Source organism: Propithecus coquereli, unplaced genomic scaffold, assembly GCF_000956105.1.
Source record: "Propithecus coquereli isolate 6110/MARCELLA unplaced genomic scaffold, Pcoq_1.0 Scaffold9, whole genome shotgun sequence".
NCBI lineage: Eukaryota > Metazoa > Chordata > Mammalia > Primates > Indriidae > Propithecus > Propithecus coquereli.
In genome coordinates, this window is record NW_012155284.1 from 1,167,332 (window position 1) to 1,179,458 (window position 12,127).

The 12,127-nt window shown below is 35.3% G+C and overlaps 1 protein-coding gene across 1 annotated transcript in view; it reads right to left on the bottom strand.

Moving 5' to 3' along the window:
- ATG10 (autophagy related 10) overlaps nucleotides 1–12,127 on the bottom strand; it is a 266,695-nt gene that overhangs the window by 192,525 nt on the left and 62,043 nt on the right. Inside the window, exon 2 of the mRNA XM_012664569.1 lies at nucleotides 7,281–7,388. Within this exon, the coding sequence (XP_012520023.1) occupies nucleotides 7,281–7,388 (108 nt within the window). The remainder of the gene's footprint in view (nucleotides 1–7,280; nucleotides 7,389–12,127) is intronic.

The following is a 12,127-nucleotide window of genomic DNA, read 5'->3' on the forward strand; positions in this document are numbered from 1 at the left end:
CTCTCTGATCCCTCAGTATTTTTTCCTTTTTTATTTTAATAGATTTAAGTGCATCAATTGATGTCTGGCTTAATAGAAAACAGGTGGACTTTTGCATCTGCTTTTGTATTCACTCTGCTACAGTACCACACATCAGGTAGCCTCTGGAAAGCTTGAGGAGGATGACAGTTAAAAATACAAATAACATCTTAATATTTTTAACATCTTATAAAAATAATTTTGACCTTGTGGACCCCCTAAAAGGATTTCTGAGACCCCCAGGAATCCCCAGACCATATTTGAGGTCCACTTACGCTTTGATTAATGTAGCTTAAGTTCCTAGTTTTTCTAGCATCTGTGGGATTCTTTTCACTTATCTTGAGCTTGTGGTCAACTAAACTCACAGCTCGTCCTCAAAAAACTGCTTTCAAGACAAGCCTCCTTTTTTCATTTAAATGCAGACCTTACACATATATTTCTTCATAGATTCCATTTTGTTGGTTTCAGAGTACTCTTTGGTAGTGATGCTGTTGGTGCCCTGACCGGATGGCCCTTAAGGCTGGTGCACCTATCCAAAACCAGCTGTTGCGACTGTTGGCTAATAACTCAGAGCAGCGCCCTTCTCTAGAGAATTACTGAGTAAAACTAGAGTTACCTGGTTTGGGAGGCGATGTCCACCTGCACTTCAGCTAATGACTGACTGATAAGCCAATGACTGTCACAGAGCACAAACAGCTATACCCGGTGACACAGAGTGAGACCAATTCTGTGGTATGGTTTGTGCTCTGGAGCTTACTAAGAGATCAGACTGAAGTTAGCCTCTAGCTGAGAACACATTCTTCCTTAGCTTTTATCCTTTTCCCTGTCCTGATTCCCCCACTTGCTTTCACCTAAGAACACATCCCTTATAAGTCACTTGAGCAGGAATCCCATCTCAGTCTTTGCTTCTGGTGATCCCAACCCAAGACACCCTTCATGCCATCAAGATGACTACAATATTGACTCTGGCATGCATGATACTAATGAATCTTCTCAGCTGTGCAGCATCGTATTTATTCTATGCATTCTACCATCGAGTAGTGTAGTCATTGTCAAAGTGTGGTCCCTGGACCTGCAAAATCAGCATCCCCTGGGAGCCTGTTAGAACTGCACATTGTCAGGCCCTACTCCAGACCTAGGAATCAAAAACCCTGAAGGTGGAGCCTGGCAATTTGTTTCAACAAGCCCTCAAGGTGATTCTGCTGCCCACTAAAGCAATAACCTCATATAATGGTTAAGAGCGTGAGCTCTGGAATTAAACTTAACACTTCCTAGCTATTATCCTCAGGCAAGCTTCTTAACTCTGTGTCTCAGTTTCCTCATATGTCAAATGAAGATAATAAAGGTATCCATATCATAAAATGAAATGAATTAATATATGCAAATGACTTAGATCAGTGCCCATGGTTAGTGCTCAATAAATTTAGACTGTTGTCTTTACTATTACTATCGCTATTGTTATTATTATTATTATCAATTGTGTTTTCATCCACCTTCACTAACCTTATCCACAAATTAGGAATATTAATATCTCTTGTCATAGAAGTCTGTGAGGATTAAATGAGACAATAAAGCAACTAGGTAAAGTGGCACATGATAGGGAGTCAATAATAGTCATAATAAGTATTATTTTGTGAGAATTAAAATGTTAATACATGAAAGCATGAATGCTTACACAAATGTTTGTTGAAAAATCATCTGTTAAAGTCATTGATAAAAATACTGATGTGAGCTAAGCAAACAGAAGTGCTTTCTAACTCCACAAAAGCCCATCCCTCAAGCTTGAGATCCACTCCTTCACTTACCTACATTCCTTTGGTAAGATTGTTCAACTATCTACAAATACAATTAACTATCAACTTAAAAGAAAAACATATCAAAATTATTGTAGCTCTTTGATCATTATATTTTTAAGATCAAGAGATGGTGTATTTTACCTAAACCCAATTTTCATGATACCAAGGACAGCAGTTACTAAGAGTTTATCACCCTTCAGCACAGAGTTGAAGGATCTTTTGATAAGTGATGGTTGAAAATGAAAAATAATGTTGTTTTACACAATTGCTTAAAAGGTCATGAAGCTCATTAATTATCACAAAACTACCGATAATTTTTCATGACTGACAGATTATATCCTATAAATACCCTTACAGCTGAATTTGATAATTTTCACAAATTAGGATTAGATGTCCCTTGAGTTCTTCTATCATGAGCATACTCAATCCTTTCCAGGAAATTTGCTTAAATACTGAATTTTTTTAAGTGTCAGCAGTACATTGCATTTTTGAGACAAACAATAGATGGCTGTTCTTCATTTAATTACATTCCACCTAGATATGTATCTAAATTGTCATATTTTCTACTGATGTCACAAACAGTACTATTAAGATAAAAAAATTAATTCTGAGGTATTTAAAAATGAAAAACTAACACATTTCAAATCACCATACCTATAATCATACCTCTGAATAAATAAAAGTTATCAACAAATCTATGATGAAGACAGAAAGAACTTCGGAGAAAAATATAATTTTGTCCAATATTGATCTAGGAAAGTGAGACTTTATAATATGCAGTTCAGATGAAATGCTTTAAATGCCCTAAATGGTCTACCACTAGTTTTTAGTGAGAGTCATTCGCAATTGTGTCTGTGCCACTCTCTGAGATACTCCGGCTAGTAGTTCAATAATGGTTATCTTCCCACTTAGGGGTTATTCCCAACCTCTAAAAGGCAAGAACAGAATATGGTAAGAATGGAAGTGTCACAGAGTCTCTGCTCCCTTCCTGCCCCTTCCTATTTCTCCGTTCACATCATGCTTATTGCATAATTATGAGATAGCCATAAAAAAATAATTCTACGTATGGCATTATTAGTATTAATAATAATAGCACTTTATGCTTATTAGATACAATGAAAAGAAACAAGTAAGCAGAGCCAGTATAACTGAAGTTTACTCAAGGGTACATTACTAGTAAGTGGCCAAGAAAGCTACAAAACAACTTCTAACTCCAAGTCTAGCACTCTTTCTTCTAATTGTGCTGTTGTTATAATCTGAGTAAATTAGGCAGTCTAAATTTACTACGAGTTACCAAATAATTAAAAATAAAACACTGTAGCTGACTGCAAGATGAAGGGCTTATCACCAGATTCCATTCCTATGACAACTCAGAAACATAAACTACTAAAAAGTCACTGCAAATCTCTCTTGTTAAACATTGTTAATTTTTCTATGTAAATTGATTGTTTTAAAAAAACATGTTCTAGTAGAAACTAAACTCATTTGGAATTCAATCAATTCTAAGTAATTCACTTGATAACTCAGCTTATATCAAAATACAAAGATATCAGAGCTGGTTCTAAGGGTGACCAAATAAATCTGAAGATTTAATCACATAATAGATATTCACTAAGTTGCCCTACCTCCATGGGGTTTACAGTCTAAGGAAGCAATCTGTTTAAAAACAATAAGCACACGTCTGAGGAGTAATAAGAATGAAAAATAAAGGACATATATTTTTAAGGCAAATCCTTGAAAAGAAAGAACAAGAATAAAAGTTACTAAAAAGGGGGGAAAAAAACAGGTAAGAAAATCTTATCTGATTGGAAGGGGGAAATTATTTCTAAGTTTTATATGTGTATGTTTGTATAAATATATGTAATCTGTCAATTACTATTTCTGCTATAGGGGTGGGAGATCCACCAAGATGGCATGCTGGACTGTCTTATTCTGAACTTTTTTTTTTAATTTTCCAAAGCACTTTTTATTTAATTTTAAAAATCACAAACAGTAAAATTTATTCTTTGTGATACATAGTTCCATGGGTTTTTAACAAAGACATAATCTATCTACCGCTACAGTCACAATACAGCATAGTTCCATTACCTCCCAAATTCCTTCATGCTGCTCCTTTAGATCCAGTCCATGCCCTCCAACCTCTAACCTCTGGAGACCACTAATCTGATATCTGTCCCTATAATTCTGCCTTTTCCAGAATGTCATAGAATGCAATTATACGGTACATAATTTTTCACATCTAACTTCTTTCACATATATTAATAAAAATGCATTTGAGAGTCATCTATGTTGTTAAAGGAATCAGTAGTTTCTCTGTCTGCCCAAGAGTATACAACGGAATATACACCACAATTTGTTTATCCTGGTACTTGCTGAAGGACACTTGGATTGTTTCCAGATTTGGGTGATAAGAAATAAAGCTACTATAAACAAACATTTGCATGCAGGACTTATATAATCATACGTTTTTATTCCTCTTAGATAAATACCTATAATGGGATTTCTGGGTCATATAATAAGTATATGCTTAACTTTTCCAGAAAAGGTCAAATTGTTTTCCAGTAGACCTGCACTATTTTGCATTCCCACCAGCAATGCATGAGAGTTACAGTTGTCTGCAATCTTGTCAGCTCTTGGTATTGCCATTTTTTTCATTCTCGTAAGTATGCAGTGACATCTCATTGTGGTTTTAAAACTTTTTGCACTAGTGAATAAATATATTGAGGATATTTTTATCGTCATCCCCATATCTTCTTTGATGAAGTGTCTGTTAAAATCTTTTACCCGTTTCTTGGCCGGGCGCAGTGGCTCACACCTGTAATCCTAGCACTCTGGGAGGCCAAGGCGGGCGGATTGTTTGAGCTCAGGGGTTCGAGACCAGCCTGAGTAAGAGCGAGACCCTGTCTCTACCAAAAATAGAAAGAAATTAATTGGACAGCTAAAAATATATAGAAAAAATTAGCCAGGCATAGTGGCGCATGCCTGTAGTCCCAGCTATTTGGGAGGCTGAGGCAGTAGGATCGCTTGAGCCCAGGAGTCTGAGGTTGCTGTGAGCTAGGCTGATGCCACGGCACTCACTCTAGCCCAGGCAGGAAAAAAAGTGAGACTCTGTCTCAAAAAAAAAAAAAAAAAAAAAACTTTTACCCGTTTTTAAACATCAAGCTGCTTCTTTTCTTATTATTGAGTTTCAAAGGTTTTTATACAATCTGGAAACAAGTCTTTGTTACAAATAAGATTTGCAAAATATTTTGTCCCAGTCTTTTCTTCTCTTAACAGTGTTTTCACAGAGGTAACATTTAAAATCTTCCTCTGTTATTTGGGAAGGGAGAGAGTGAGCTGCGTACTAGAGCTACAGCAGTAAAGGAAGCTTACAAGAATGGACGGTGACTCCAAATGAAATCACTGGACCAAGCAAAAATAATGCCAGGGATTTCAAAGGGGTAAGAGAAGAGTTATGGGTTTCACTTTTTGAAGAGATAAATTAAAAAAGAAAAAAGAATAATGATTTAAAATCATAATAGTCAATGGATAGTTGGAAAAGTGTTAACAATATTTGGATTCTATTGTTCATACCACATAATCTACCTTTTTTTCACTTAATATGAACATTTAATTCTTGTAATTAAATGGTCACCTAGAAGATCATTTTTAATAACTGCATCCATCATAGAGATGTGCCATAATTAACCAATGCATTACTGTCGTACATTTTAGTTGTTTTCACTTTTTTCCTATTATAAATAATGAGATAAAAATACTTGCAGGCAAATCATTGCTTACATTTCTTATTATGAATATTTATCTGCAACTTACTTTTACATAAAAACATTGCATCAAAAAATAAGATGTATTGATAGATGGATAGAGGGATCAATATATGATAAACCAAGTACAGCAAAATGTTAATGGTAGAATCTAGGTGGTAAGTATATGGATATTCACTGCAAAATTCTTTCAACTTTTCCATATGTTTGAAATTTGTTAGAAAATGTTGCAAATAAAAAATGTTGGAAAAACTTATATTTTATGAGGCTAAATTCCTAGAATTGGAATAGATTATTCGTAGTATGTGCACATCTTTAAACTTTGTGAAGTTAAAACATCAACCAGAAAGTGTCAGTTCCCTCACACTGTCAACACCACTTTTTAGTGCTTTTCAAATCTCTGCCAACTTGTTAGGCAAAAACTGGTAATTCATCTTTTAAATCATCATTTTTATGTTAATTTTTTTAAAGTTAATATATAATGAATTGAAAAGCTTCCTAATATTCTTGGCTTCAGATTTTGATGTTGGTTATTGGAACCATGAAGCAGTAATCAAGATTCAAGCACCCATCTGGGGGCACTTAGCTTATTACCAAGCACAATACCCTCAGGAATAACTCACAAACCAAATTACATTGGTGAAAGTTACTTCCAGGCCAGCATTATACACAGGCAGAGAGGGCTAATACCTGATTGCCAAATGGGCCTGATTTAACAGGTCCTAAGAAAGAGCTCTTCCTGCATACAAAAAAAGTCATCTCTCCTATTTTACTAGGATGCTAAGAATTTAAGTGTTAGTGATGTCTTCTTTGGTGTTGAAACAGGTAGATCCCCATCAACACTCTTTCAAAATTCAATTATTTTATTCAATAATTGTGCTTCCATAGGACAGAATGCAATGGAGCCATTAAAAAGAACTACGGAAATCTGCATTTATCAACGTGAAAAGATGTCCATGATGTACTTGTTCATTGTAAAAAAGCAAGTATGTATATTTGTGTATGACAGAATGTATGAAAGGATATTTACTAAAAGACTAATAGCGGTTACCTATTAAAGGGCAGGTATATACAAGATTTTTTTTACTCTTTTTATAGATTTATCTATTGTTTATTTTTACAATGGATATATACAATTTTTAAATAAGTAATAAAATAAGGCTATTTGCATTTTGATAAAAAGAAAATTGAAAATATCCCAGAAAATCACTAAGCCATTAGCACCTTAGTAAAATTTAATTTAGCAAGGTTTTTCAAGTCAAGACTAAAGTCCCCTAAGGAATGAGACCCAGACCCAGCTTATTTTCAAGGAGCTAGAGAAAAACGGTTAAAGACAGACCAGGCAAAGAGATCTCCAGCAAGGTATTAAGCCAGCCCAGGGACAGGTCTGTATTATCCTGAGGGAATATGACTAGGGAAAAAAAAAATCAATAGACAACAGACGGCATCTGTGGTCTTCAGATCCAAGAGAAACCAAAAGTGTGAAGGCTCACTACAGTCTGAATAGACTCAGAAGGGATATTAACTTTGCTACAATTGTTGCTTTCAATATTATAAAAATAAATACCTCCTTATCCCCCTACAACAGGCTGAGGATACGATGGCAGTTAATTTTTTAAAATATGTACTTAACAGATTTAAATTCTTAAACTTATACTTCACAAAAACTAAAAAGAAGAACATGAGGCATTAAACTACTCACCTCCAAGGGAAGACATGTTTGTCCGTGGCCAGATGTTCCTGGATGTGACACCACTGTCGCATTTTTAATTTTAAAGTGTGTTTTGCACATGTAGCCATCAGAACAGTCCTGTGTGCCATCACCAAAAAAATACATGAGAAAATGCCAATTATTTTAAGAACTCATCATTTTAAAAACTACTTCTCATAAGTTCCAAACTGAGCAATGAAAAACTAAGTGTACTAAATGAGATGAGATAATGTGGATAAAGAGACTAGTCTACTAGTTTTAAATAGTATTTAAATCACATTTAAACTCACAGAAACATCTTGTCATATAATGAATATTGATTTTCATGGTGTATACATAGAGAACAATTTTCAAAGGATTTGTATCATATCTTGAAGCCGGAAGGGACTTTCGATTTCAATTTCTTTTTCAAGGCAAGATCTCTATGAAAATGTCCCCAAAAGGTAACTATACAGCATCTGCCTGAGCACTTCCAGGACCCTGCACTCTTTACTCCCTTACACAACAGGCACTTCCATTTTGGTGCCTTGTACACTAGCAAAGTTTTGTCTTACACTGCACTGAAATGTTTCCCTTTAACTTTAACTTACTGGTTCTAGTTCTGCCCTCTGGAGTCTCAACCCTTTTCCACGGGGCTGTTCTTCAAAGAGCTGAAGAAATTACCATCATCTGCAAATATTCCTTACAAGATATGCTTTCTGAGCCCTTCAGTAGTTGAATTTCCCTCCTGTTCTTGTACTTGCTTTAAATATACTAATGGATGCTGTTTATCTCACTGTGGTTAGTTCTGTTTTTTTATTAAGGCAACACTTGTTTGAATTCAATAAAGTCATGTGTAAGAATGTAATACCTCCCCATGCACAAACACACATACCAATAAATATTAATTCTCCACCAAATTGTCACACCAATATTTACATTTTAACAGAATTAAAATAATAACTAAGGAAGAAGTGGTTACTGAATCTTCTTCTAAGAAGAGGGAAATTTGGATACAGTGAAACACACAAGGGAGAAAGCCACATGACGATGGAGATTGGAGTAGTGCATCTACAAGCTAAAGAATGCCAAGGACTCCCATCAACTACCAGAAGCTACAACAGGCAAGAAAGGATTCTTCTCTAGAGACTTCAGAGAAAGCATGACCGTGCTTGATTTCTGACTTCTAACCTCCAGAACTGAGAGTGAATAAATTTGTTAAGTCACACAGTTTGTGATACTTTGTTATGGAATCCCTGAGAAACTAATACACAAACTACATTTTTTAAGAGTTTTGGCAGCACCTTAACAATGGCTCCCGGTAAGTTGTGCTGACAACCTGCCAGCCCTCACTCAGAGGCCACACTAGTTGTTTGTGATCAGCACCAGTTCTGATTGGCTGGCTCCAACTCATTCTGATTAGTAGATGCTGCTGTCCCAGGTTGTTAAATATTTTTAATATCCTGCCTGTAAGGTAAGCTATCAGATATCCAGTACTATCACTTTTAATTATTTCATTAAGGTTATACATTTTGTACATAAATTTATTGTTTTAAATTCCAGTTCTACATCATACAACCACAAAGTATACCTTGCAATGGTCTTCTACTGCTGAAATCTTTGTATTTAGACAACGTAAATTTAATATTGGCTTAAACTGAGAAATATATGTAGTGACTTTTGTCGTTGTTGCTGCTGCTGTTTTACATCAAGTATCCATTCCTCCTTCTTTTGGAACAGTAGCCAATTTTCCTCTGTCCTCTGTCAGTGTAGACATGGCCTCCCAGCTCCAGGGACGGGCATGGGACTTCAATCTGGCCAATCAGTCTTGCTGGCCCCAGAGACTCCGGAGGGCAAATGATCTCCAATCAGAGCCAATGAGATGTAATTCAGGATTTGATTTAAGGAGGTTAGGGAAGGTGGCTATTCTCTTTTCCACTAGGTTTGAATCCGACAGATAAAAAACCCTCTGCAGCCATCATGTAATTAAATGGAGCCAGCTTTCCAACACAGAGGACGCAAGGCCATGAGACGCAGAGAGACCAGATTCTGATTATATTATTTACACTAGCCATATTTGAAGCTAGTTCTACCTTCAAATTTTTCAATCACATGGCTCCAAAAAGTCCTTTCTTTGCTTCACCCAATGGGTTGGGTTTTCTGTCATCTGAAGCCAAAATAATCTTGGTATTAAGTTACATACATTGTATTAAATAGTTTAAAAATAGATTCTACCATATTATATTGTCATTCTCATTATGTTATTATGATAGATAATTAATAGTTGATTATATAAAAGATTTATCAAATACAATCATACGTCATTTAATGGGGATACCTTCAACGGGGATTTCACCATTAAACATCATTGTGAGAACCTCATACAGTGTACTTACACAAACCTAGATGGTACAGCATACTGCACACCTATCCTATATGGTGTAGCCTATGGCTCCTAGGCTACAAACCTTTACAGCATATTACTATACTGAATACTGTGGGCAACTGTAACACAATGATTAGTATTTGTGTATCTAAACATAGAAAAGGTACAGTAAAAATACGGTATTATAATCTTATTATAGTCATATACGTGGTCCATCATTAACCAAAACTTCATTATGCAGCTCATGAATATATACTAAAACTATAATGGTATGTGTTTTCAAAAAAAAATACTGGCAGTCCACAATTTCAAAATACTCTAGCCAGAAAGATAAAAACCAAAATTCTTAGGATATTCAAGAGATATTTAGAGCTAAACTGTATGTACTAAATATAACTCTTCAAATGATGGTAACCACTCTATTTTGTATTTTTCTATATTTGAGCACTGGTCATACAACCTCTACTTAAGGGAATATTAAGAATGTTATCAAGGGTTATTAAGTATGAAATGTCCGACTTCCTTAAGTGCTATGTTTGACAGTCGATATCTCTGACATTTCACTTTGACACTTCTTGTTTTATTTTTATTGTGAAGAGACATCTCAGTCTTTCAAATGCACATTTTGGCTTGTGATTATCATTGAAATTTTTTTTTAGAGCAATTTTTGTGAAACCATGGATAAGTCAAAAATTCATGTTATTTTCAAATATAAGCTCCGTCATGGAACCAATGTAGCACGGACAGCTCAAAATATCAACGAAGTGTTTGGGAAGGATGTGGCTAATGAATGCACAGTACGTTAACGGTTTGAGAAGTTCTCGTGATTTTTAATCTTGAAAATGAGTCAGTCAGGTGGGCAATCTAAGACCAAGGTGGATAATGATGAGCTGAAAGCTATAGTGGAAATGAATGCATCTCAACCTATGCATGAATTATCAGCAAGGTGTGATGTTACTATCCCAACAATACTGGACCATTTAAAACAAACTGACAAGGTAAAGAAGCTGGATAGATGGGTTCCACATGAATTAAATGACCGTCAGAAGAGAAATCGTCTGGAAGCTTTCCTTTCCTTGCTGTCATGACATAAAGGTGAACCATTTCTATACTGTATTGTTACATGTGTTGAAAATGGATTCTTTTTGACAATCACAAGTGTTTGGCACAATGGTTGGATAAAGGTGAAATGCTGAAACAGTCCAAAACCGAATATTCATCAAAAAAAGCTAATCATGTCTGTCTGGTGGTCCAGCACTGGTATTATCCACTACAGCTTAATGAAACCATGTAATCACTCAATTACAAAGGATGTCTACTGCAACCAGTTGGACAAAATGAAGAGGATGCTTGCAATTAAGCAGCTGAGACTGGTTAATGGAGACAGGCCTCTTGCAAGAAAATGCTTGACCACATGTTGCACAAACAACGCTGCTCAAACTACAAAGGCTGGACTGTCATCCACTGTATTCACCAGATCTTGCACCAACTGACTACCACTTCTTCCAGGCTTTGGACAACTTCTTGCGAGGAAAAATACTCCATTCTCAACAAACTGTGAAAAACGCTTTTCATGATTTTATCACCACTCACTCTCCAGGCTTCTTCACTTTTGGCATAAACAGGCTACCGTTAAGATGGCAACACTGTGTCGATAGTTTATGCACGTACTTCGATTAATTGTACTTCTTCTTGTTTGAGATATAATAAACTACACTTTTGATTTGAAATTGGATATTTCATATTTAATGACCTAATACAATTTAATAAAATTCTAATTATAATGCAAAATACATCTCCTTTGACATCAAAAGACATGAATCAAAGATTCCTGTGCCCCTATGTTATAAAATCTAAATTATCTGGTCTCTTTTCCAATGAGTTAAGATAGAGATATGTCATTTTCAATATTACCTATAATTCAAGAAACTTTTATTTCCATTTTAGATAATTTCTAATACTATTTATTATTATCTATAGGGAGGTGTAAAAGGGTTTTTGATTCAGCCTATATTTGGTAGTAATGATTTTTTCAGTATCAATTTCCTAAGAGTCAAGATTAGTCTCAAAAAATTAAATATAGAAAAAGGAGTTTTTAGCATTTTGATTTCCCTTCAAACACTTACTTCCACAGAAGTAAGTCTTTCTCCTACATTGTTTTAATTTAAGGTAGAAAAATGTTTTGTTCTTCAGTGTTGAAGGGTGTTTTTCCAGAGACAAGCAAACACAAAAGCATGAGAACTGCTGCCCTATGTCAGTACTGCAGTCCGTCTAGCTCAGTAAATGAGGTTAACTCCAATCTCCCCTTGGCAATGAAGTTTTCCCTGTTCCGATCAACACTCCTCTCTAGCTTCCCTGCATTCTTCCTGTACTTACTATGGCTTAAAATTTAACATTTAACTCTTCTTTAATTTTTAATATTTGTGAGTTTTACTTTCCCCAATAGATCATAAGCTCAGCACCTAGGCCCCAG